This window comes from Cyrtonyx montezumae, unplaced genomic scaffold (assembly GCF_038088225.1).
Source record: "Cyrtonyx montezumae isolate F1298 unplaced genomic scaffold, pur_monq_1.0 scaffold_3, whole genome shotgun sequence".
NCBI classification, from domain to species: Eukaryota; Metazoa; Chordata; class Aves; order Galliformes; family Odontophoridae; genus Cyrtonyx; species Cyrtonyx montezumae.
In genome coordinates, this window is record NW_027072034.1 from 35,432,957 (window position 1) to 35,460,709 (window position 27,753).

The 27,753-nt window shown below is 41.5% G+C and overlaps 2 protein-coding genes across 3 annotated transcripts in view; both read left to right on the forward strand.

Annotated features, from left to right (window-relative positions):
• Window positions 1-7,249, forward strand: part of GABRA5 (gamma-aminobutyric acid type A receptor subunit alpha5) — a 52,435-nt gene extending 45,186 nt beyond the window's left edge. For both annotated transcript variants that reach the window (XM_065741207.1, XM_065741208.1), the window contains exons 8-10: window positions 3,544-3,696; window positions 5,102-5,313; window positions 5,715-7,249. In XM_065741207.1, the coding sequence (XP_065597279.1) occupies window positions 3,544-3,696; window positions 5,102-5,313; window positions 5,715-6,020 (671 nt within the window). In that variant the 3' untranslated portion in view covers window positions 6,021-7,249. The remainder of the gene's footprint in view (window positions 1-3,543; window positions 3,697-5,101; window positions 5,314-5,714) is intronic.
• A 4,217-nt stretch (window positions 7,250-11,466) lies between these two features.
• Window positions 11,467-27,753, forward strand: part of GABRG3 (gamma-aminobutyric acid type A receptor subunit gamma3) — a 290,063-nt gene continuing 273,776 nt past the window's right edge. The window contains exons 1-2 of the mRNA XM_065741209.1: window positions 11,467-11,796; window positions 14,361-14,509. Coding sequence (XP_065597281.1) covers window positions 11,744-11,796; window positions 14,361-14,509 — 202 coding nt within the window. The 5' untranslated portion in view covers window positions 11,467-11,743. The remainder of the gene's footprint in view (window positions 11,797-14,360; window positions 14,510-27,753) is intronic.

Consider the following 27,753-nt stretch of genomic DNA (forward strand, 5'->3'; position numbering starts at 1 on the left):
AAAACACTCGGATACGAGCTCCGGGTCCATGTGGATCCTGCTGGTGTCTGCAAATGATTGCCCAGTTCTGTTCCCTAGACCCAGAATTTCTCATCGCTCACTTAGGTTCTGCAGTACTATAAAACAAAACAATAACCCACTCCTTTCTAGTCTGCCAGCTGGAGCCCATGCTATGAAATATCCAAAGCCTAAACAATAAAAGAAGCATTCAGCCCTTCATTCTGCACTGAACATTCTGATTTTTCCTTGAGATGAAGGTTTCCTGTGCAGCACTATCAAAACAGCACAGGCATCTCTTGTGGAGCAAAATGTTCTGGAGGTCAATGTGGACAGGGATTGCAATGTCACAGACCTGATGTTGGGGTCATGCCAGAACAGTTGCCCGTACACCTGAACCTGGGCAGATAAAGTAAACAAACAAGCCTAGGGGCTGGCCTATTCTCATTAAAAAAACAACCCATTGAATTGCAGTACAGGGATGTTGGAAGAACGCAGGAAAGATCCTGAAGATTTATAAGTACCTTCTCCAGAACTCCATCACCTAGATACTGAAAAACCATTGCAGCAGTTTTTAAAGGCAGCACAGTAGCAAAGCTCTGCAAAGAAATGCAGACACCCCATTCTTGAGCTTTTCATCGGTGCTAGATTTGTCATTAGAGTTGTTCCAGCAGTGGTGAGTGGATTCTATCAGGAGCAGTGTTTTCATCTAAAAGTGCTGCACAAACCTATAATAAAAATTAGCTCTTGCTCAAGAAAGCCTATGGTCTAAGAATAAACTGCAGCCTTACAGAAGTAAGAGGGAGCTTTGCCACTCCAACAGAGCCGGGATTTTATTCTCTATAAACAAAAGGCCAACTCAGACAGCTTCTAGCATTGCTTCAAGCAGTGGTCCTAGGACATGAAAAAGCAAGCTGCGGGGTTTTTGCCAGCCCCAGGTCTGCTGGAGGAGGCATCCGTCATGCGGGTGCTTTAGAAAGAGACAGCATGGAAAAAGGAGAAGCTGGTAGAAGAGGAAATAAAAACTTAGATGATACCATTATTTCAGTGGAGACGAGAGCGTTGGTAGGTTAAAGAAAATGATAGGTGAGAATCAGCTGCAGAAGACAATCAAAACGTAGGCACTTATTTTCTGCATTTACAAAAATGAAAATATGAGTCCAGTTGTTCTGCTGAAACTGTGTAGATTTACTTTTCTCCAGCTTGGAAAGCGTGCCGTTGAAATCAAGAATGAACATCATCAGTCCTTAGCAAGCAGGGAGAATGGGACTCACACACATTGCAGTGCAGCAGCGGCTCAGAAGCAGATTACAAGCACGCAGACCCCACTGCTCCTGGCATTTATTTTATTTTTTTTGGTAATCCACAAACTGAATGCTCCTAAATAAAGAGCAAGTGGGGCTCCTCCTGAGACTGCAGTATGTTCAGAACCCTGCTTCAAAATTACACTAAATGAAAGGGAATTAGACATCGCTTCATGAGGATTTTCTCCCCAGTTTCACAACATTCCCTGTCCATCTCCACATCAAGCATTTCACCAGAAAATCAGACCTCAGAAGAACCATAAAGACAGAGGCAGGCTGTCAGGTAAGGCAGAGCTGTGCTATTCCAGTCTTCCGGCATAAAATCCTCAGCATGAACGAATCTGTAAACTTCACACAGAGGAACAGAGCTCAGCACCTCAGGCAGCTATACCTGCAGAAAGCCTCTCACTGTAGGCCTGTTGTCCATTAATTAGCCGTATTGTTACTTAGCAGTAATCTGCCAAATCTAACTGCTTAGCAGTGCTGGCTGCAACTCACCGCAATTCACTCTGCAGAATCAGTCTGTTATTTGTTTTCCTATAGGGGTTGATCTATGGAGGATAACAGTCCATTCTTGCAACAGAGATTATAGCTAATCCTTCAGCTCAAGTAGTTAAGGTCTGCATTCAGCTTGTTCTTTAGAAAATATGAGATAAATACCCCAAAATTTCCAGGATCTGAACAATTTGTAAGTCAAAAAGGTGTGGCGTGGGGGACAAAGTGGCGAGGCCAGACTCTTTTCAGCAGTGTGTGGAGACAGGACAAAGGGGAACGGACAGAAACTGCAGCACAGGAGGTTCTGCACGAATGTGTGCAAGAACTTCTTTACGGTGAGGGTGACGGAGCACTGGCACAGCTGCACAGGGGGGTTGTGGGGTCTCCTTCTCTGGAGATATTCAAGACCCACCTGGACGCCTACCTGTGTGACCTGGTGTAGGGAACCTGCTTTGGCAGGGGGTTGGACTCGATGATCTCTTGAGGTCTCTCCCAACCCCTATGATTCTTTTTTTTTCATTTGTTTTAATCTCAGAGTACAACATCATTTCAAGTGGACATTCCTCTGATTTGTACCAATATCAGCTGAAAAATGTGTGCTTTTAGATTAATTTGATGTCAATATGAGCGAAGCTCTGCTAGGGCTTGAAGGGGTTTGATTGGCTTTTATTCTTATATTTTATTTTAACTCTCCTTTTTCCCAGAAAAAATTGTAGCCTGCTCTCAGAAAGCAGGATTTTGGCTTTGGGGAGCTGTTACCATCAGTGAAAAGCCTTCAATAACAACTATATGGTTTCACAGGAACAGTCTGAAAGAACTGCTTGAGTTCTCTTTTTTTTTCCTGAACCGTTAGGTAAGGTGACAGCTGGTCTATCTGTTTCAGAGTGCGTTTTTTTGAGGATTGTATTGAAATTCAAAGGGCCTGACAAAAGCCCGATTAAGGCAGTGCTGTGAATTTGGCATATAAAAAAGACATGGAATTTAGTGCTGCTATAGGAGCTCTTAGCGAATTCCCCCCTGCAGTCAGTATAATATTAATTGCACAGGAGAACAAGACATGGCACAACATCTGTCCAGAAAGAGATTATCTTTCCAAGAGCTAAGGCATACCAGATTCCAGGAAAACTCCATGCACCAGAGGGTTTTTTTTTTTTGTTTGTTTTTTTCTTTCTGGACGAGCAGTTTGATGGCTTTGAAAATTCTGAGCGACAATGGCAGTGTCAGTGGGCAAAGCACAAATTCTTGTGGCGCCAACACTAGGACACACAGTCAGTAAAGTGCAGGGCAGGGGGAGTGTCAGGACCCAGGCAATGGGTCGGCATTAAGTTTCCTAATGAGGTTAAGTCATGCTGCTAAATCAGGTTTCTAAGAGTAGGTGGCCTTAATCGTTCTGACGGGACAGTTTGCGGGAGCAAGTCAAAGCAAGGCAAGAGTGAGGCACTGTCAGCAATCCAGATTTGCCACGCCTGTGAACACCGGGATGTGCCAGGTACCTAAAACGATGGCAGGTTTCTGGTGCAATAGTTGCTGTCTTTTGCCTTTGGGGACCAAATGTAAACAGCAGCGGGATGTAGCAGCACCTCTGTCTCTTGGTATGTTTATGGCACAGTGATGAAATCCAGGCATTTTTCAGTAGTTAAGAATGCCTGAATGGTAGCCTCATGTTTGAGGGGGAGGGGGAGCTGCTGAAAAGCCCAAGCCAGTAAGCCTCATTTATTTTAGCATATATGCATTTTTCTTCTCCTAGGCGAATACACTATTATGACGGCACACTTTCATCTGAAAAGAAAAATCGGTTATTTTGTCATCCAGACATACCTTCCTTGCATTATGACTGTGATCTTATCACAAGTGTCGTTTTGGTTAAACAGAGAATCTGTCCCTGCTCGGACTGTCTTTGGTGAGTACCTCACCCTCTTGCAGCATGGGTAAGGAAGGGGCTTCTTTCTGGAAGCATCCTTCTGTAACAAACCCACAGTGCTTATTTTTGCTTGCAGTGCTGTAGGTGTTCTCGTGTTCCCTTCCAGTTTAAACTCAAAATCAATTTTTAAAAAGTGTGGGCTTTTTGGTAAAACTGTGACAGAAATTGCACTGTAATCGGTTCTATGAAGGTTAAGGATGGAAGACAGAAGAAACAGACTGTTGTGATTTGTGGGTTCTTTTTTCCCACTCAGGTAAAAGATGTGATGGTTTAGAACAGAAAGCCATACATATTATGGTAGTGCATACTCCAGTCTAAACATTTGAAACAGATTTCACTTCAAAACATTTTGTTTATCTGTGTTTCAAGATGTTTATCTGGGAAAAACATGTAGAGGTTAATTAGTGACAATTATCCCTATTAACATCAAACAAATTAATATGATTTTGCTTAGAAAATGTATATTTACTACAGAAGCTGTCATGGAAAAATCCTTTGGGGTCTCTTAAATTACTTAGCTTACCACTAGAAGGTTGCAAAAAATAAACAGAGTCTTAGCTGAAGGTTTGTGAAATACAGGACTTCTACTAGATGAGAAAGGAGGGGAATGGGAGCTGCAATGGATGTAAATGTAATGGATGTAAAACTTTGATCAAGTGTTCCTAAAAGAGCTATTCATCTATAGGAGCCTACTGAAATCAGTCAGCACCTTCGATCAGAAATCAGTTCAGCAATCTGTATGGGGAGAATACCGGTGCCAGCAGCTCATGGCTGGCTGGCAGTGTTGATTTTCTGTTCACAAAGGCGTAACAGAGAGCTCATTCTCATCCTGCTGAGGCACCCCTCCCCACGTGGAACCAGTGGCAGCTCTGTCATCTGCTCACTTCTGTGGAAGGGGGAGCCGCAGTCAAGGGAATAAATAACAGCCAACAATTACATCCATAAACCCGTGGGAAAACAAAAGCCTTCATCCCACTTTGCTGTGGCAGTTACTTCTGAATGGGTTGATCACTGATTTTATAATGTACCAGTTAACAAGCGACACTATACATGTGTACCATGTGTTGACAAAATACCACTGAGATTCTGGGTTGTGTAACGTTTGGATTTCTATTATCCTTAAAATGATGTATTTAAAATGATGTTTTTAAGTACACTGTAACTAGCTCTAACCAGAACATCACATAAGTAAACAGCTGAGGTGGAAACACTTTGATTTTTTCTTGACCAGAAAAGTGTATTATTCTTTCTGACCAAAATTTTGCAAGCACTGATTTCCTTCACGTGGCCTTCTTCGTTCTTCTATTGAACTGGGGCCCTTTCATAACTTGTTACTAATCTTGTAAGAACTACCAAGCTGATCTCTGCCTCTTCTCTTTTACAGGAGTGACAACAGTCCTCACCATGACCACCTTAAGTATCAGTGCCCGCAACTCTTTGCCAAAAGTGGCCTATGCTACTGCCATGGACTGGTTTATAGCTGTCTGCTATGCCTTTGTATTTTCTGCATTGATTGAGTTTGCAACGGTCAACTATTTCACCAAGAGGAGTTGGGCGTGGGATGGCAAAAAAGCCCTGGAAGCTGCTAAAATCAAGGTGCTTATTTTACGTGTCTTAAGTACCTAGGAGAAAAAGCAGTTGCTCAGCATAGTTCACATAACCAATCGGACGGTTTTCACCTTTTCTATGACAAAGGTGTCTGGGCTGGCACTAGGTCACAGCCTCCCCAGCTGCAGGGCCTATGGCCTGGACAAAAGCAGCTGCTAATGTGCATGCCCCGTGGGTCCAGGTCCAGCTGGCCTCCCTTCATTACCTCTGATGTCAGGAAAGCTTAGCTTGAGTAAGACATTAAGGCAGAAGTAGCTGTTTGGGAGTCAAAGGCAGAGTAGCCCACAGGCATTTGTTTTAGCATGATGGATTATAGTGCTTAGGTTTGGATCCTGAGAACGTGTTTCCACTTTCTATTCCTGTGATCTAACATTTTGGTCTTTTCACAGAAGAAAAAAGAGCGCCAGTTGCTGGGAAATAAATCAACAAATACATACAGCACTGGGAAGATGACCCCCGCCCCAAACATGCCAAAGGACTCGGCTCCCTCTGTCATCTCAAACACTGCTGCTGCTCCAGTAAAGTCTGTGGAAGAGAAGTCCGCTGAGAGCAAAAAGACTTACAACAGCATCAGTAAGATTGACAAAATGTCCCGGATAATTTTTCCAGTGCTGTTTGGAACTTTTAACTTAGTCTACTGGGCCACATATTTGAATAGGGAGCCTGTTATTAAAGGTGCCAACTCTCCAAAATAAACTGAAGGACTCTAAAGCCACACGTGAGCCATACTTACAAAGCAGATGCTACCAAGGAAAATTTGAGATCCAGACCACTTTCTACATTTGGGCAATATTCTTCAGGAAGTTTTTTGCATGTTTAATAATATGTACAAATAATATTGCCTTGATTGTTTCTACATGTAACCTCAGATGTTTTGGAGACGATTATATTACTTACAGCAACAGATCTTTATAAAAGATCAGAAGACATTCATGGCTTCTTTGCTGCTGAGTATCTTGCATTGATAGTTTACAAATAAAATAAGTTATATTTTTTAACTGTTCAAGTGTACTACATATCGTGGTTTTTATACTTCAGATGTACAGTCATACGATTGTTGGCTTAACCTCTATTTTACAGAAGAGCTCCACTGTTGTAATCTGATAGGTTACTGTGAATAATGCCAGTTGTAAGTGTGCCAAATTATTAAATGTAGGGCTATGTTTGAGCACCTTTACTGGTGATAGGTAGAGCATTACTCCACAGGAAAAAAAAAAAACAAAAAAAAAAACAAAAAACGGAAAAAAAAACCCGCTCAGACAGGTTTTCATTAATAGAAGTTGAAATGATGAGTAAATCCTAATGGGGCTGTGCTGATTTTAACTGCTTTTAAGCCTCTAATTTGCAGTGAAGTAACATAGGGAGCAAGATACTACTCATGTAAATAAAGGTAGTGGAATCTTGCCCTTAAAAGAAAGTAACGTTTGGTTTTTGCATTCCAAGGGAATTTTCTCAAATGGTTTTCAGTATTTATTCCAAAAAAATAGAGATATATTGCATGAAATTAACTTAGATTAGGAACATATTTGTGCAAATAAAACTTTTGACAATGGCAGTAGACATTTTTATTAAGGTAAAGTAACTAATGTTTGGAGGTTTTCCCAAGAAGATTGTGTTCTATTAGCAGAGACAAACAGTAAAGAATTACAGTAATTCTGAAATAATTACTTGGTTCCCATAGTGAAAACCAATCAGACAATACTAAGGTGTGCAATCAGGAAAAAAATAAAACAGAAAGAAAATATGTGCTTCACGACAGCAAGGTATTTCAGTGGCAATTCTGACAGGAAGGTGTTTGTACTGTCCATCTGAAAATTTTCTATAAAATGCCTTGCGGCTGCCAATGTGTTTTGCTTTCACAACGAATGAGAAAATGCAACCTGAATTTTCAGCTCTTTCCTCCTTGGCATCTTTCTTTGTTCCAGAAGCTTTTGTAATTTAATCTTAATGTTTAAATAAAAAAGGTGTTCAACACTTGATTGCAAAATGTCATTATTTTACTGATTATCATTTTAGAGACCAAATAAAAAACACCACTGAAGCTATAAGGATGAATTGGAAAGCACATGTATACATGTGAAGTAGGTGTGTGTGCATAATACATCCTCGCTGTTGCCTAGAAAGGTGTATGTTGAGGGAGGACAGTGAACCAGTATGTTTCAGAATTAGGTGCTGTTTGCCATGCAGCTTCTGCCCTGTGTTCTATTTGGGATCGAGGAGAGAACTTGTGTCCTGTGACATTCCTTTTGCATGTTGCAGATCTCCTTGGACTCACACAAGGTCTCTTCTTAAGGGCTGAAGTTTCTGTACTTGGGAGGAATGTTGTATGGGAACTGCTGAATCACAGCCTGAGCCACTGATTGATCACCTGAGGCGAGCCTTGAGTCAGCCACAGGAGCACAGGTGAAGGCAATTCACCTGAGTGACTGGAAGGGGGGGAACATGTCTCCAGCTCTTCTAGACCTCATTTAAGGGCTGACCCCCACCAGGAGAGGATCTCTTTCTAGAGATTGTTCCCTTTGGAGTTTTTCCACTGTAAGCCTAGGATGTGGGTGAGTATGCCATCTATTTTTGATTATCCTCTTCCACTGTGATAATCTTTCCCATTATATATCTTGACTACCATACTATTTGAACTACTCACTTTGTAAACTGGATATCTGTTACCCCTACAAATGTCATAAATAGATGCCATGTACGTCTTACATCTTAGAAAGAACAATCTCCTTTTGGCTGCTTTCATATAAAGTACGCTGTCCTGATCAGACTCTTGGCCCAGCCCTGGGCAGCTACTCCGCATGTGCCTTTCTGAAAGCACAGGCTGGTGTGCAGGAACATCCAAGCAGCCCTACAGGCTACACGGTTCTTGTGGTAGTGGCACCCAAGTGCTTCTGGGATAACGTAAGGGCTGTACTTACTGTGCGGTTAAAAGCTATGAGCAACCTGTGAATCTAGAGAGGATGCCGTGTGTGGTAAAGGGATATCCAGATACCTGTGAATCCCAAAATAGGGAAGAAAGCTTTTTGATTTTCTCAAGCTTGCACAAAAAGTCTTCAACATGAAGCTTTCCTGTAGGTGAATGAGAAAATCAAAATGGTCTTTAAAGCACTTTCTCCAGAGCCATTCTATCTGTCTGGGAGGTTTATTAATGCTCGCTGTGTTTGCTCACACCCAAGTCTGACTCTGAACTCAAGTGCCTCAACATCGTTTTCTTGTTTCCTTTGCTGGAGCTCTGAATCTAGTCACTTTCGTGTCTGTGCGGTCTACTTTCCTTTACGGACTACAGAATGACCTGAGGACAGTGGAGTTGCATGGCTGCAGGAACGGGCCTTTTGCTTTAATAAGCAATGGATTGAAGTTTACCTGATGTGTAACAGGACTGACAGTTGCCTGCCAAAGTTCTGACACCGCAGAACATTTTATCACTTGCAGGGATAGATATCACTTCCAGTTATGTTGAATATTGCTTCCCATGTTTGAAGGTAAGGGCAGAAAGTAGCTGTTAGGGCTTGTTCTGTTACTGTGGATTTGCCAGACCGTGTAGAAAATTCCTGAAGAAGCTGTCTGCCCTTCATTTCCCAGATAATGGAACACATTCTGGTCTTTGCTGAGGACTGAAGCGACAGAAGAAGCAATGACCCCCCAGCGAGCACTTCTGCCTGAGAAGCAGGAGCTATCCCACAGCATGGAAGGTGCTTCATTGAGCCCACCAATTCCAGGCTGGAATGCTGAAAGCCCATGGCCTCATGTTGCCTAACACCCCACAACTGCAATGGAACACCACAGTAAATTCAGCAGTGTCAGGTATGGCACTGGTCTGCTGGGCTGCCCCTGCACAGAGCCCAGTCCTTCTGGCATGACTTCCTCTGGGCTCAGCCACAGCTAAAGGCTTAAATGAACAGAGGTTGCTTTGTTGATTGGGTTTATTTCTGTATGAGTTCACCTGAAAAGTGATTTTTCTCAACAACTCAACTCTGGAGAGTAAGTGCATGCAATCCTACTGCCAAATTTCCTCACCCATACCCATGAAGAGTGAAATAACAAATCAAATACAATGGAAAAAGTTTTTATATTTAATATTTGAGCTGACTCTGAGGATGAGTTTAGGCAACAATGTGTTTTCAAATCTTAACCCTCCTCAGTTACCTTGAATTGCTTTCTGGTTTTTGTAAATGCAATATGCTCTCTGTGGAATAACTAAATGAATTCTTACAAAGCTAAGAGAGAAATGATTTTATGGAATAATCCTGCCTCTCAAAAACTCTTGCTTAACATATAAATTAAACCTTCAAGGAAACTGAATGAGACTGCTTTCTTACTCAAGCAAGATGAAGGCAGCATTTGAAGAGCTGTTTGTTTTTTAAATCTGGAGATAATGGCTTTCGTAATAAGGATATGTTTCCCCTAACGCCCTTGCTCATCAGATTGGAACTGGCACTGCAATGCTTAGAGGAACTTAATGTTATCTGAAAGCAGCGCTCGATCGAATTGCTTGAATTCTTTCTGGTTTTGTTTCACTATGAACACTTAAATATGGCCACTGGGGTGTTAGATGTCTCAGACTGCATCCTCACCATACTGCTTATGTGTCTTCTGCCATTTGGATGTTCTCTCTACGGACATCCCTTCAATTCTGAGCGAGACAGAAAGAGGTGAGACGTTACCACCAAGCCCGAACGACTTCTAAAGTATCTCCCTCGCTCTGCCGTTACAGAGTGGAGCTCCAGCCGCTCACGGCTGCTTTGGTCGCAGAGGACCCTGGCTTAGCTCTTAAGCACCGCCGCCGCTGAGGCGGGCGGGCAACGAGTGGAGGCCGGGGAAGCCCGGGTGGGGGCCGCTCCTCTCCGCCGCTCTTCCCAGCGCCGCCGCCAGAGGACCCCGCTGCCGCCGGGGACGCGGTGTGGGCGTGGGCAGAGGCGGAGCGCTTAGCCGGGGATGCTTTCCCCGGCCGAGCACTGCGGGGCTCCGCTCCGAGAGGTTCTGCCGAAGCCTGGGTGCGGCACTTCATCCTCGCCTTCTTCTCCCGCATCCCCGCTGCTCCTGCGTACGCATCGGCAAGCCCGGGGCGTAACGGAGCTGCGGGTACCCCTGGTTAGCCCCAGGGTAGCGGGTGGTGTCACTTAATAAAGAGAAGTTTTAGCTGAAAAGCGCCCTGAGGTGTAGGTCTGGGAATTGCCTGGCTCGCAGCGGATTTTCCCTAAGCTGCCTCGTTCCTTCAATAAATAACTGCGGGAACAGAGATCGCTCCCCAGCGAGCCCTTCTGGGCATCGCGCGGCAGCTGTGCTGAAAGCAAATTGCCTCTTCCAGCAGAACTTTTTGTTTAATGTAATACCATAATTAAAAGCAAATCCCCCAGAACTTGGAAATGATGCCTAACGGGGAGGAAGCATAGGCTGATGCCCCTGAGATTTCGAGTCCCGTGAGGCGCCCGCTCGCAGCGCCGTAGCGGGGCTGTTTGCTCCCGGATCGCTGAGACCCCGGCGGCACTTTGTCGTCTCCGAGTCTGACAGCGAAAGGGAATATCCCGCATTACCCCGCATCCAGAGAGCTCAAGCCGCCCCAAACCGCACCTGCGGTGTCCAGAGCCAAACTATTTTTGCCCTGAACGCACTTCGCTGCAGTCACAGCAGAAAACCGTCATTTACCCCAACGATCCCAATGTAAACCCGCTCAGTCAGGTCTTCCGCGTGTCCGCTCTATCCTACAAATAAACACGTCTGCGTGCATCTGTATCCGCGCATCTCAAACTTCATCATACACACGGAACCCTACACCAACGCGCTGCGGCTCTGCCTAGGGAAGGCTGTGCGGGAGCCGCACCGCCCGCACGTTCCCGCCCCGCCCGGCGCTGCGGGATGCCCGCGGGGCCGACCCTTCTCCCCGGGGACCGAGTGAGCGCGGGGGCACCGCGCAACGCCGGGGCGGGAGGCGGCCCCGCTGCCGAGGAGGCAGGTACCTGTTGGGCAGGGCGGGGCGGGCTGCGGCCGCCGCTCGGTGACGGCGTGGCTGAGCCCCTCACCCGCCCCAGCCCCGCGGCCCGGCGGGGCCCGGGCTCGGCAGCCCGGGGGGATACGGCCAGCGGTAGCCGGGCAGAACGAGGGGCCGCCCCGCCGCTGGGTGTGGGAAGCGGATCTCGGCGGAGCTGCACCTGGCCCGGAGGGTCCCAGCCGGGGATTCCCCTCAGCCCACTTCTTCGCCTTTTTTTTTGGGGGGTTTTTTTTTTTTTTTTTTTTTTTTTTTCCTCCTCCCCCCTCCCGGAGCAGTGCGAACGGGGGGTATTTCCTTCGGGGTATAAAGCCGAGAATAGACGGGAGGAGAGCCTCACTGCTTCACCTCGTTGCCTCATCCCTGTTCGTATGCGAACCTCCTGCAACGTCTCCCTCCTGCTCCTCTCACCTGGCCGCCTCTGCCCAGATCATGTCCGCTAAGCTCCTGCTGGTTTTCTTCCTCCTCTCAGTGTTCCACGCCCGGTAAGTCGGCACTCCCTTCCCCTCCCTCATCCCTCCGGTTCCTCTCCTCTCCGCGGCTCTCCGGTGCTCGCTGGGCGCTCACCGCTCGTGAAGGGTACGGGGCTCTCCCAGCGCCGGGGTCCGCCCGCCAGCGCTCGCTCCCGAGCCGGCCCGGCTCAAAGTTTCCGGGACATGGGCTCTCCTCGAGCCGCCGCTCCCCCAGCGTCCCAACCTTGCGGCCGCCCTGCTGCTGTGGTGGCCGTTCCCCACTGTTTCGGAGTTTTCCAGCTGTGACTCGCTGCGGCTCCCTCCCCAGCTGGGAATGGTCCCCCATCATCATGCTGCTGTGGGCAGTGGGAATGTGCTGGGAGTTTGCCAGTGCCTGTAAGGCTATAGGGGACGTGTCAGCCCCAGATGCTTTCCAGGAGCCTCGTGGTGTGGAGGCAAGGGAAGTGGAACTCTCAAGCAGGAGCACCAAACACCGTGAAAAAAGCCCGTGTAAGATCTTAGACTGATTCACTGTGAAACCTCTCCCACCTGCAGCCTTGATCTACAGAGGAAGCAGGTAGGAATTTGTATCATTTGGGTGTGCTTTCTAGGAAGCAAGCTGCCAGTACCAGGCGTTTAAAAGCCCTGTTAGTGCTCAGTTGTACTGGTGACAGATTTTAATGGAGCTTTAATTCCTGAGATGGGAATCGTGATCCAATGTGAACTCGGCTCTCGTTTCCACACGCAGCCCGAATGCCTCCAGCGAAGTTGTGATGGGTGCAGCAGAGAAAAACAGATGATCCTTTGCTCCTTTCTATCAGTAATTCAGCTCTGCTGTGGTGTTTCAGCTGAGGAATATCAGGCATATGTGCTAGGATGTGATGCCTCCTCTGAGAACGGTTCTGTAATTGCAATGTTAGAACATATGGTTTGTCGTGAAACTGGGGGAGAAAGGAAAAAACAGAAGGTCCTTTAAGGTTTTTTAATGTCCATTGTATGAACAAATAAATAACTAAAAATCAATAAAAAATAGAGCTCCTAACACGGAAGGAAAGCTGATCTACTTAAAAATGTTATGAAGTTTTTTGTACTTCTGGAACCTGATCATACGAGCTCTCTCTGTAGAAAATCCTTAGGAGTTAGATTACAAGAATAGTTTTTATATAGAAATGATGCTTAGACCACCTGCAATTTATGAAGTCATATTATGTGATTCATGGCTATTCCTTAGAGGCATGTTGGCTGTAGAGCAGTTTCAATTAAAAGTTTCATTAAATGCTCAAATAGTGGTCTGTGGTGGCAGTGTTGCAGGCTGAAGATGCTCTGTGGTTCATTTGTTGGCCTTTTTTCTATTACTGTAGAATATCTCTTAAATCTTCTCCACACCTGAGGTACAGTAAAAGACACTGGTGTTCTTAAGGAGAGAGAATGAGGGAGAGAGAGGAGGTTGCTTTGATGGACACAGCGTATCCCGTTAATAGACAGAGCTGATAACCTCTGTTTCTTTGTTGCATTGCACCTTGCATAATTACTGACATCTGTGTGAAAATGCTGCAAAATGATATCCAGGGCAATTGCAGGTCCAAGCAGTGGGTTCCACCACCAAACACCGTGAAAAAAGCCCGTGATTACTGCTGTGGGTTCCACCACCAAGGTTATCTTTACTCGTGATAACTTCATCTCAGCTTAACTCTCATGTATTTCTCTTCAGCAAGAGAGAGATCAAACAGACTTGGTTTCTAAGATACCAAAAGATACATCTTCAACGTTTTACCTTTCATGCAAAAAAAGCTGCTCAATGAAATTAGTCTCATGTGAGAATAGCTTTTGCTGTGATTTCTGGGCAACTGTTCTTTTACCACGTTTGCATTGCCGTACTCTGAAAATAAAAATAATCCACTTGTGTAGGAAAGAAGAGTCACAATGCTTGGTGTAGTGCTGGTGTTTTTGTAATTGTCATTAAAGTCACAGGGAGACTTTGGAATTCCAGTTAATTTATGAGATGTATTTGTGCACTTGTGATAATCCATCTTATATTCAAAGAGAAAGCTCTTAATTCTAATCCTTGTAATACATTAGACTGAGATTCAAGCACAGAGAATATAATAATTTATTAATAGGATAAAATGATCAGGAAGTATTAAAAGATCTGAATTTTTAATACTCTTATTAGCCTGTGTGCAAGAGATGGATCCATTTTCTTGACAGATTCATAGAGTAATACTGTGGATGTTTGCTCTTTGAAAGTATATATTGTAAATGTATTGGGTAAATATGCAGTCAGGATAGGTTGGTGTAAAATACTAAGGTACAAAATGCTAGAGTGTAAAATACTATTCTGATAGCTGTATTAACTCACAGATAACTTCTTTGAAGACTGGAAGAAGACCACATCCAAATAACTCTCAATTCTGACCCATCCTCAGATACTTGGCACATGTTAATGGGAACGTCCTGTTGCAATAAAAGCTTAAGGCTGAGTAGATAGACACAGTCAAGGGAGAGATGAAAAACTTTTGAAGAAGACTGTGCAGATTTACTCGGAATGTAAATTTAGATTTTTAGTTATATAAAATAACATCCTTTTATTTTTGCAGTTCCAGAAAGGTTGAAGAGGATGAATATGAAGATGGAACAACTAACCAAAAGTGGGTTTTGGCTCCAAAAACACAAGACACAGATGTGACCTTGATACTAAACAAGCTGTTGAGAGAGTATGACAAAAAGCTACGGCCAGATATTGGATGTAAGTACTCCCTTCTACACAATGAAGGAAAGTATAGAGAAGGCACTGTATTGTACTATGGATATTTAGTAGAAGTGTTTTAAGAAAGCAGAGATGAATTGTCGTTGGCTCAAGTTCACTTCCAAGTCAGCACTTTCTAAATGCTAGTTCTCATGGGAAGATGTGAAGGTAACTTGGCATGCTGAACTGTGTTTTGCATGTATAGTTTGTGCAGTGATGTGGAAAGACTAGTTTGAGGTCTTCGGCAAGACTACGAACGCACTTAGCTCTTTTGTCATCCAGTATGTGTATATGGAAAACTGAAGACACAGGCTCTGAGGAGTGATCAAAAGATGAGTGTATTAAAAATCAAAAAGTAGGATGTAGCGAGAGAAGAATGTGCATCTAGTCCCTGTGAAGTGTGATCACAAAAGTTATGTTTCTCACTTCTTGTAAGAAGGCAGTAAGACTTTTTTTTTTTTTAAATAAGGCAACTCTGGATTATTTTTTTTCCTCTTCCAAACCAGAAAACACTATCTCCAAATAAATCTGTTAGAATGAGGCATCTCATGTGCAAAACTATTACATACAGGAATATATGTAGATAGGAGCTAGTAGATACCTGCATAGATCAGAATGACATTAGCACTACTGCTGTTCAGTTTGATCACATACAGTTTGTATGACAGAAACCAGAGATAATTTATATGGAACCCTGTGTGCATTTTGGAATAAACTGAGAACAGAGAAAGCTGAAAACAGCCACCTCAGATAATTTGCTATTGCTAATTTCTTACAAAGAGATTGGAGAGAATTTCTGCCAGTGATTAAAACTGAAACCACTATTTGATGATTGCACGTGAGTTCAGATGGAAGTAAGAGCCTCCTGTAGATGTTCCCCATTTGAATTATTGTCTCATAAAAATTCCAGACAAGGGGGGAAAAGAAACAAAAAGCCCTGTGCCATGCTATGAAAGAAAGGGGCTTAAATTTTATTTCATAGTTCTTACTTTGTTCTCCTGTAGTATTTAAAAATACCATGTTTTGATAGACGTCTTTGTTTCCAATCTAGACTGATGTATATCTTTCCCTCTACTTAGTTTGTCGTACTAGATGTTGAATATCTGATGGAGAAGTGCTTTAATACAGATCTTCCACCCATATCAACATCTGGAAGACATTTTCAGACAATTTTCTTTATTTTGTTTTGTACACTGTGTCCTTATATCACTGTCTTCAGGCAGAGTAAATTATGTTATGCCTATGTGGGACAAAGTAATCATTCAAAGTCCCTATGTCAGTTGCCATAAAATTATAGTGGTCAGACATATCCTGCAGCACTGGAAAATCATTGTCACTGAAATAATTCATTTTATCGCTTTACAAAATTTCATAAATTCCGTTTTAGAGAAGAGTTAAATTACATAGCTCTTCAAATATAGTACCAAACAGACTTTACAGTTCTTGACTACTTCCTATCTATTTCTATTAAATTGTCAGTCCTAAGCCATTTTCATCTTTGATGGGAATCTGGCTATTTCAGAGCTTGTGCTGAGCATTGTTCAGATGCTAGAGAAGTTATTTTACCTCTTGGTTTCCTTCCCTGGTCCCTCTTCCCACCTCTACTACCTTTGATGCAAATAAACAACATTGCCCTTTTGAAGCTAAAGAGCTGCTGCATTTGTCAAGGAGAACACCATGGGAATGTTAAGAGAATCCAGCTTTATTCCCTGAATTGCCAGCTGGTTGCTCACACATTGTTGTGTCTTCCTCTCTGTCTGAGAGAAATTATCCTCCAGGTTGGATGATTGTTTTATCTTGGCAACAGAACCATGTCTGCTGCAAAGGTCCCAGACTTAATGTGTTACCAGTTAAAGCAATATTAACAGAAGTAATAGGCATAGAGCATATAGTAAGAAAATGCGTGTTTATTGAATTTATAAAAAGCATGGAATGGTTCAGAGGAGGAAGAGAGAAGTAACTTTCAGAATCAAACAGAAATGCAGCCTATAAAGGACACTGGGGGTTAAATCTTGGACTAGCATACAGTCAGCTACTCATTAAAGGCAACATTGCACAAATTTAAGTCCATAAACAAATCAACTTTCCCACAGAATAGAGGAAACTCACCATTTCATGCCACATTACTCTTCCCTCAGTTTTCTGAGTGCAAAGCCAGTATTTCTAATATTGGTTAACTTTAACAATGCTCATTAAGAAATAGTCTTCTTTTTGAATGTAGTCAGGAAAGCCTAAGAAATTATGCACTTCTCTGGACTTTTGAAGTTCAGGATTGCAATTTTTAAGTGACTTGGGAACATGCTTTTGCAAGCTAAAGGCCATGGGGAGAGAAAGATTGTGACCAGTGATAATATGTGCTGGCCCTGGCACTGACTTCTCTGCAGTCTTCCATCATTCCAGGGAAATAGGTGCTTTGGCTAGCTTGGTCTTATCCAGGTGCTGTCACGGTACAAGACTATTGTGAGTGCCCATTTGCCATACAATGGGCACAGGCTACATCAGTGTTATATTACCTCCAGACCATTAGTGAATGGATGCCTGTGAATAGACCCTCAGCCACTGTCCTTCCTCCTTTTCAACCCAGCCCATTAAGCTACCTGCAAAGAGTGTGTAGGTCAGTGCTGAGAGAGCAAGCTCTACTGTGGCTTCTCCTCTTTGGGGAAGGGCTATCTTCCAGTACTCTTGCCCTTGGTTTTCATGTCAATGAGTGTTGACCAGAATATATGTGGAGATTTATGTTCAGCTGCTGGCATTGGGTAGTACAGATATCATCTTCAAACTTCCAAGACAGGATTTTGAAGGAGAGATTGAACAGCCTAAGTATTAGGTGCAGTAGTTATACTGTGAAGGTATCAGCAATCTGACACATTAAACATATCTAGGTAAAAGGAGCCTTCAGTCTTCAGAAACAAAATCAGTTTTCTACCAGTAGGGAAATGTCTAACTGCATCCACCTTGGGAACACACTTGTCAGAGTTCTCATCTTTGTAACTATTGGAACTCATGAAAGTTTTCATTATAAAGATGGCATCTGGTGGTATTCCAATATACCACAGAATGTGTGTGCCTTTTGAAATTGAATGGGGGGGGCAGGGAAGGAATAAGATCTCATACTGAACAGATTTATACCAGTAAACTGATTAAAGAAAAGAATGACTTATGGAGACAAAGCTTCTTAGTATGATTTCTGCCCACTTTTACCAGTTACAATTATAGGGCTTCCAATCATGTCTTTGTTGCATGGTTTAAAAAGAACCAGAGCCAGGTAACAGGTAATCTATTCTGAACAGTGAAGGTTTTGCTTCTATAGACAGGTACTCTAGAGTAGTCTGTTTCAAAGTCTTTGAAGTGAAGTCATAATCAGTGGTATACAACATTTTCCAAGTGTGTAGAGTGATTTTTGTGTGTTGTTTGTTTGTTTCCTCCTTATGCTATGCTAGATAAAGTCCTGCTTTAATTTAGTGTAACCTTAAACCTACATCCTGCAGGATGTAAGTTCTGGTCTTGAAGTTTTGTCTTTTGTAATAAAACAAGAACAGAAATAACAGACAAATCAAAAGACCACAGATTAAATGGAGATGGATATATCTAGAAAAACCTCATTCTTACTTACTGTTAATATACTAGGTTTCTGCTATTGCTCTATTTTTGATCAACTCATTTGAAATTAAAGTTCTGTTTGTTGTTGTTCTTTTTTAACAGAAGAAAACTCCTTCAAACCATAAGAAAGTTAAATGGAACATGACAAAGCATGTTTCTTTCGGTTTACTGTAATGAAACCTTCCTTCTCACATTCTATAATGGATGCTTTAGTGCACAATGAAGCCCTGGAAAATGGAAGTTGTTTTTATTATCCTACACTGTTTAACACAGTTATTTTAATAGGGAATTAAGTTGTCTTTACACTTAGAAACTTCCTGTGTTTTTCTTCCACATTAACCCACTGACCAAATGGGTCGTCTCACCTCCCAAGTGAGCTTCTATGTGGAAGATGATTTATTTTTTTTTCATTTGTTGTGAAACTCACATAACTTATCCAAAAGTTTGGTAGAGGAGAGATTCTGGAACTGTGACAGTAGGTGAAAAAATCAAATTAGGCTTAAGATGCAGTATTCAGTTGGAGCATGAGGAGTATTATGTCCCAGGAGTTGCCTTTCAGTACCTAGTTTGCTTACCTCAGGAGAATTATCTTATTTTGTTTTGTTTGCTAAGAAGCAATAACTAATATGGTATAAATTTTATGTTGTGTCAAGTCAATAGTAATATTAACAGTAGTGCATAACCTGAACTAAACTCTGAACTTCCATCTTAACTACTGTGGAAGAAAACATTTTTTTTCACCTATACTCTCTGAAGAACATAGCCATTCCGTAAGCATCTTTAGCAAGCAGTCAGTTACTTCAGCTCATTAATTTCAGTGAAAAGGATGTTTTTAAACAAACCCTCCAGTCTGACCAAGTGCTCTTCAGACTTCCTGCAATTACCTGTGCATTTCCCCAGCTTCTGAAATACTTCTCGTAGTTTCAGCTGAGGTTTGTTTGTTTGTTTATTTTTTGTTTAGTGTGTCTGATATGATGCTATGCTGTGGTTTTACGAGAAAAACAGGGTTGATAACACACTGATATTTATAGTTGCTGCAAAGCAGTGCTGTACAGAGGCAAGGCCATTCCAGTTTCCTAGCTCATACTAACGAAGGGCTGGGAGGGGACAGAATCAGGACATATTAACTTAAACTGGCCAAAGGGATATTCCATACCATATGACATCATGTGGAAGGAGAACTTTGAAGTGGGTAGGAATTCATCTCACTCTCTTCTGCTCACTGAGGGCTAGCTGGGCATTGATCAGTGGTGAGCAATTGCTTGTGCATCACTTGCTATATACTTTCACACATACGTATATAGTTGGATTTTTTTCCTTTTCTCTATCTTAGTAAATAGTTTTATCTCAACACACAAGTACTGTTCTTTCTATAATTCTCTGCCCCATCCCACTGGGAAAGGGTTAAACCACAACAGTCATTTTGGTGCCCAATGTAGGTTACAAAATGTTGAGATAGCAGCAGATCTGATTGGAGCATGTTAACATAACATTGTGGTGGTTTGGTAATTGTTGTTCATTATGCTAATTTTTTCACTATAAATGGAGCTTTTTGAAGCAGGGAAGGATACTTTCCAGCAGCTCCTCAGTGTCCCTTTCTCTTTCATATTTACATCTTTCCCTAGACTAGTTACAATAACTCTTGAGAATTCTGAATATCCTTGGGATATTCAAATCAATATGCTTCTATTGCTATGTGTCGTGAATGTGTTCCAGGTTGTGTTTAATAGTAAACAGTTATTTAAGAATATCACTCAGAGATCTACCCTGAGGCAGGATAGTTCTGAGTGGCAGGAGGTATGGGATGGTCTGGGCAGGTGCCTACAGCAGTGGACACCCCATTAATTTGTAACTTTACCCCTGAGTAACTGCACTCCCGAAAAACTAGTAGAACAGTTGTTAAAAGGTCTGCTGTCACCCTGGTAATTCCAGAGAGGCACAAGTCACTGCAGCATGCTGCGGCCTGGCCTGTGCCTACCGACCTCCATTCAACACTATTCAGCATCCTCAAGGGAAAGAGAATACTTCAGGATCTGATGGCAATGCAATGGACTCCCCAACTCCCGTGATATGGCCTGGCCCAAAGGCAAAGATTTTGGAAAATCTCCATAAGAGGAGGTGACCTGATGAAGAGGCTGCACTATATAATAAAACACCAGAAAATGGGAAGGAATATGCCTTGTTCACTGATGAGTTCTCTTACATTGTGGGAAAGCACTGGAGGTGGAAGGCTGCTTTTGTGGAGTCCTACGTGATGAGCTGCAGAAGCTATTGAAGAAAAGGTAAATCAAGTCAATTTACAGAAGTGAAAGCCATCTAGCTGACTTCAGGCATTGCTGAACAATGCTGAATCTGTTTCTACACTGACTCCTGGATGGTGGCAAAATACTCTGTGGATGTGGTTACAGCAATGGAAGCAGATCAACAGATAGCATAGAAGCAAACCCATGTGAGCTGTTGCACTGTGGAAGGATACTGCTGCCTGGGTAGAGAACATGGTTGTAAAGGAACATCACGTAGATGCTCATGTACCCAAAGAGTTGTGCCACTCAACAACATCAAAATAACCATCAGATGGATTGGGCTACTAGGGTTGAAATGGCTCAGGTTGATGTTGACTGGCAACAAAAGGATGAAGTATTTTTAGTTCCATGGGCCCATGACACTCCAGCCCACCAAGAAACAGATGTAACCTATGGACAGGCTTGGGATCGAGAGAGAGGGGTGGGCTTTACTATGGATGCTATTGCATGGGTTGTGAATGTGAAACTTGCTGTTGCATGTTTTGCAAGCCAAGCGGATTAAACCTCTTCTTTATGGAGGATAATGGCTGAAATGTAAGTATGAGGAGGCCTGGCATGTTGGTTATATCACAATCCCACAAACTTGCCATGGCAAACGCCATGTGTTTACAATAGTTAAATGTTTAAACCACAATGCTTTCCCAGAGCTCAGCAGGACTAGAACAATGAGTTACAGACAGTTGCCAGGTACAAACAGCTAGAACTGCTGTCCAGTACCTTTCCCTGTGGTGTTCCTATTGTGAGAAGCATTGTTAAGAAATTGGTAATTTTTCTTCTAGCATTTAAAAAGCCTAAAAAATCAGCATAGAAGTTATTTCCGCTGAGTTTTAGACTGCCCCAGTGATTTTTACTTTTACATACACTCTACCAAGGAAAGTTAAATACTTTCAATTAGCTTCTATGTCAGAGACTGAGGTAAAATAATACTGCTAAGAAAAAAAACCAACCAGAAAGGAACAGACTCAAGTGTACTCAAACTGTTCAGGGCAACTGAGAGTAGAGTGTTAAGTATTGGTAATAAAGCTGAAATAAGATTAAAACCCCAAATCAAAGAATATAAAGCTGAAAGACAGAACTTCCTGTGCCTCAGTCACTTAGATGACATCTGGTCAGACGTGAGGCAGAGAGACAAATGAGTGATAAAACAGTCATGAATGATACTGATTTTACTGATACTATTCACTCAAAGGGTAGAAAAGAGTAGCCTGCTTTTACTTCCTTTTTTTGGTTATGCTGCAGTAACTAATATTCCTCTGGAATTCTTCATGTACAAAAGCTGCTCCAAAAGTAATGTCTCCTGTTTTATTATATTGAGCCACAACATCAGTGATGGATGTTTGTGGCATGGCAGTAGAGGTTGATCCTTTCTGCCAGTATTCTATTACATTTTGTTGCTGTGTGACAGATGGCAGCAGAGGGACAGTCTAGCAAAATGGTGTCTGACGGGGCAGTGCATATGAAGCAGAAGTATGTCACTGAATTCCTCCATGTGGAAAAAATGACACCCACTGACATGTACTCATGCTTGCTGAGCATTTATGGAGACCAAACAGTGGAAGTAAGCATAATGTGAAAAGTGGGTGGTGTGTATCAGTAGTGGTGATGGTAAGATTGGATCACCTCTGCTGGTGCAGATTTTTACGAGTGCAGCATGCAGGTTTTAGTTCATAGCTGGCAAAAATGTATAACTAATGGTGGTGACTGTTGAAAAACAGTGTTTTGTAGCTGAGAATTTGCTCTTTCAGTATTACTATTCTCTTTGTATCTGTTGTAGTTTCTATGGAAATAAACAGGAGCTTTACTTCTGGAGTGACCTGTTTCACCCCTTTCAGTCTCAACTATATTTATTGTCTATTTACAAGTCCAAAGAATTTCACTTTACAATATGTAAGTGTATATATGTATGCACACTGACATACACCTCCTAATTTAATACCTGCGTCTTCTAATTTCACAGGCCCTAGGTATATTGAAAGTCAGGATGGTTTTATTTGCTCTCACAGTATCTTTATAACTCTTACCCAAGTTTTTCAAGGCAAGAGTGGTCTCACAAACAGCTGTGCAACTCTCAGTTTGTGTTGGCAAACACAGAAAGGTTTATTGTGCTGGCTGGGCAGAGTTTAATAGCAGATCTCAAGCATTTAAAAGTATGCGAGAGCAGATCTATTGAGCAAGTGAACACATCTTTTATTCTGTTACTATTTAAAAGCGTGTATTTTCAAGAGCAACCTGTGTGAAAACCTTGATTTCTGAAGCTATACGAGAACATTTTTTTCTAATCTCTGACCTGCCTTCCTAGTAGGCCTTGGAGAAATGCACCCTAAAAAGCACCACAGGCTATTACCACTGTGGCTGTCAAGCTGTTTTTGTTAGCTGCTGATTGCTGCACCTGATACTCTTTAAATTAGCTCCAGCAGGGTTTCCCCATATGTGGTGACAAAGGGTTGCTTATTGCCTCCCAGATCAAAATATTTTCTAGATCATAGCATAGAGAAAACTGTGAATTGGCATGCAAGGTAAAATTACTACTTTCTGGTGCAATTCTGTTTTGTGCTAGCCTATGAGAGTTCTTAGGAAGTAGTGACAGAGATAGTTCTCACTTTGAGATTTGTTTCAGACAACCATGCCTGCAGGGCTAAGCGGTGTGCAAAGGTACTAAAGAACAAAGGTGAGAGGAGAGTAATTTATGCTTGTATCATGTTAGCTTTCAGGAAGGAAAAGCTGTAGTCCTGGCTTCAAGTTCTTTACAATTGGTCACTGTATAAGACTGTAGAGACTAGTCAAGCTTACATTGAAGAAAGAAACTTGAATAAATGGCTGGGAATGCTTTGGTCAAGATTTAGCTAGTAGTAAGACTGATAAAGCTAGTGAGAGCTCTTGAAGTGGAAAAGAGCATAAGCAAAAATCAGGAATGTTTTTATTCCTATTGATGCTTTCTTTTATTTTGGGAAACAGAATTATCTTTGTTCAGAAAACTTATGTCTTGTTTCAGTCACCAACCTGGAAATCCATTAGCTGCCCATTTCCAAGGGTAAGGAGTAAATACGAAGGCTATTTTTGTGCCCATGCATTATGTAAAAGCACACCTACCTGAGGAGAGGAATGTTCCTGAGAAAAGTGTTGCTATTCAATGCAGACAAGAGCAATATCTATTCTGCGTGGGAGGATAGAAGGGATTTCTCTCTTGCCTGCAGCAGTTTTAGTTCTCTGGCATCTTTAGTAATTGATACTTTCTTCTGCAAGTTTTACCGCCAACATTTCTTGAACGTTAATAAGAAAGCATACAAATGATGGATAAACTGCTCTACTGTAACTCCAAAGCCCAAATTCTGGATTTTGATAACTACGATCTGTGTTATGAGTTTTAAAAGATAATATAAATTGGCTGGTTCCATATTGAACATATAATTCTGATCTGGTGTCAATATAATCATCAAACATAGGCTCTTCTAAAATCTAGCATGGGAACATTTCTTATGAGGTGTAGTGTGATGTAGGATGAATACCCTGAATGAGTAGTACCCAAATATTAAAATGGACAGTATATTTTTGAACAGATTATCCAGATGGTATAAAGACACCCAATAAATTAAGAAGGGCTCACCTGTCACCAAAGATCAAGGCTTGCCTAGAACTCTCTTGTTAGAGATCCTTCCCCAGTGGTGGTCAGCCCTTAACTGGGGTCTGGGAAAGGTGGAGCCAGACTCCACCTGTTCCAGTCACACAGGTACATTGCCTTCACCTGTGCTCCTGTGGCTGACTCAGTGCTCACCTTAGGTGATCAATCAGTAGTTCAGACCGTGATTCAACAGTTCCCACGCATGAGGATATGCTGTTGACAGTGAACTTTTTTTCATGCTTACGTTCTGCTTTTTTTAATTTCATAGCCATGGAGATGAGTAAAAGAGAGTTTCTGAGCTTAGTTGCTGACCTTACGTGGCTTACAGCTTCTCAGCTGTTGTGAGAAGAAACTGCATGTTTTACATCTCTTCTTGGGTAAAACTCTTGTGGGACATACATAAAAGGTATCTAGAGAAGTTTAATGTGGTGACCCTGAAGCCCTCAAATCTAGTGTTCGTGTTTAAAAAGAGAAGGGATTGTGGCCTTATTTATTTACTTATTTTTTGTTATTTAACAGTGTTCTTTTAATTTTCTGGCAGATTACTTACTGAAATGGTTTTGAAACAAACTAACAAACTCATACTGAATATTTTTCTCAAGAGGCATTGTGTGTAGAAAAGTTTAGTTGACAATAAATGTTTGCCAAATTCTTCGTCTGTCAGACCAAAAACTATACATAGCAGCTGCTTGTTCTAACTTTCTTTCCCTTAAATTCATCTGAGAAATCTGAGATGAGGTTGGGAGAGTGGTATGTGGAATCTCAGAAGGGATTCAGAAGTTGAAAGGTAAAAGTCAGGAAAAATCTGAGAATTGTTAAATGAGAAAGTCCATTTTCTCTCTCTCCTTACTTCTGTGATTACCTTGGCAGGTAATCTGCTGGTTCTTCCAAGTGCTGTAGTATAGTGAGAAGTGGATTTCTGTTTGTTTATTTTTAGTTAACAAAGAGGCTTTCTGAGCAAGCATTTGTAAATTTGGCAGATGTACAGTGCTATAGTTCCTGCTTCAGCGCTGTAGCGTAAAGCAATAAATCATTCTGTCATCTTTAAACAAGGAAAACTTTCTGTTTATATTATTTCAAAACATTGTTGCTCTCTTTTGCAATTGTATGGTGTTCTGGTGACTGGTGTTATTTGTCCAGACCTTGCTTGCTAGACTTTGTAGGAACAAATTTCATTGTTGCATGGTCTTCTGGTTTCACATAGGAATTATTCCCTATGGATATAAACAAAACTATAATGGTGGATTCAGGGACTGATTTTAAAACCAGCTTAATCATGTAAGAGCTAGAATTTTCATTCCCAAACACCACATTACTCGAAGAATCACAAGTTGTGTATTAGGAAAGGATAGATGGAAGATGAAAGATTGATGGTAAGATATGAAGAATAAACTTGATTTGTTATTGATGGAGAGATTCTTTCTAGTGCATGCTGTCATTTAGGCTTCTGGTCAGAAAGGCAACTGACATGTGGATATAATCCTTTTCAAAAGACTGTTTCCATCCTGATATTGCACTTGTGCAAACTTCCTTTCTAGTCTACACCTAATTTTTAATCTTCCTTTTGGTTTTTATTTGCATTCCTCTTAGTAGTTGGATCTAGGGATGACAGTTGTGTCAGAATGTCACTGACTGTAGCAGGTCAGTGTTTCACCAGACTTTGAGTTCTATTTGTTGTTCAGCTCCATTTTCTCTATGCAGAAAGAATGGCTTTTAAAAAAAAAAATGTTTCTTTGTTTTGTTTTCTCCCTCACTGATACTTTCCCATTACTATATCTTTCTTGAAGTGTGGTAATTTTTCCTAAAATATAGAAGTTGTAGCTAACCACAACTGTCTATAACTAATGACTTCTCAGCACAGCAGTTTCTTTTACAGGAACAAATGAGTAATTTGATATTATCTGTTACATCATGTAGGAAAATGTTAACATCACTAATGCAAAGCAAGCATTAATGCTATAATCACTACAACTGTTACCAATAACTTTATATTTATTACTGCTTATCCCAGTGTAAAATAACAATTTATTATGTAGATAGATAATATAAAATATCACTATGTTTTCAAGAAATATCTCATTACCACAGAAACAATCTTACTATTTTGCATTCAGAAATCTTGTGGAACTTAAAGAAAAAATTCAAGAAAAGCTTATACTGAATTTGTAGGTGGTTGTGTTCCTTTTAAATAACTACTCCTAATTGCTTTGCTTTGAGAAGTAAGTGCATATTGACCCATAACATTTTTACTACCAGTGTTTTGGAAAGAACAGAACAATTTAGAATTAAGAGTTGACTGAACAATGTAAGAAAGATTAACTCTCAACAAATATTAATTTCAATTTTATTTTAAAATTTATGAGAACTAAGAATCTTATTCATACTTAAATGAGCTTCCAATGAAAATACTTATAGACATATAACTTTTAAAATAATTCAAGATATTTATGATCTGTGCAGGAACATAAATACTACTTGAACAGACTTTAAATGTGGAGAAATTGGTCTCATTCATGTTGTGAGAATCAACTTTGAATAGCAAATATCCACTAAAATTATAAAGCAATTTTAGAAGGGCAGGATGATTTAAAATACAAAATGAACACAATTAACTCTTGGGAGACGGATTTTTTTTTTTTCCTAAACGAGTCATGAATTTGTCCAATGATCCTTCTGTTCAGTTCCACAGAAGTCTTTTAAAATTCTCCTTCTGATTTACCTGTCCTATTTTTTACACACTTGATCTACTTGCATATGTCCAAGGCTAAAATGGCCTTGGATTTTAATAGGATTCCAGCTTTGGCACTGTGTTTGTCACCCACGTAAATCTAAGTCAGGACTACATGAAACCTGTTGATGTAGTTAGTAGTTAGTTTTTGGCTAACTGGCTAAGTGTTCACCTTGCTGCTTAAGTGAGCTTTGCAGACAGCGCTGATCTCACCACTCCTGTGGCTTGAACTGTTTGACATTTGAAGACAAATTTCACTTGGATGTCATTGCAGTGATAGTCACAAGGCTGACTGGAATATAAACACATCTGCCTCAAAGATGTGGCATTTGGATCAGATGGGAATTACTAGCTAAATATTGGCAGGACCTTACTTTTGTTTGCAGATATTTTGATTAGCTAGAAAAATCTCCTTTCCAGTTAAAATCAGCATGTCTGAAAATGGAATTATTGTGATAAGCAGTTAGCTAACCTTAAACATCATTGTTTAGCAACCTCACAAAGCAGTTATTTGTATGTACTTTCATCATCTTTCAGGGAAAGTTAACTACCGTGTATTAAAAGCTAATTCAAAGGATGTTGAGAATGTGGATATGTTTGTTGACAACTTTTAATTGCTCTCCTGCATGTGATATTTCTCTAAGCTTCTCACAGTTCTCCAGAACTATTTTGTACTGAAGCTGATATCAAAATCCTAGAGCAAGGGATCCATTTGCAATCTTGCTGTTGCTTTTAGTGTGATATTAACACTGTGGTTGATCAAGCAAGACTGTGAGGACTGATTCTGAGTGTAAGAAAAAAGGCTTAATCTGCAGCTCTGCTACTCTATGCAGAGCTCAGAGCTTACTCAGCCCCTGAACTACGTGTTGAAAAATATATGTAGAATATAGAAAAAAAATAGGCCTTGAAATAATTGATCATGTAATTATTTCCTTATTTCCATACAGTTCAGTTTATTTTTGAAGACTAGTATGGGAGGAGTTCTTTCTAAGTA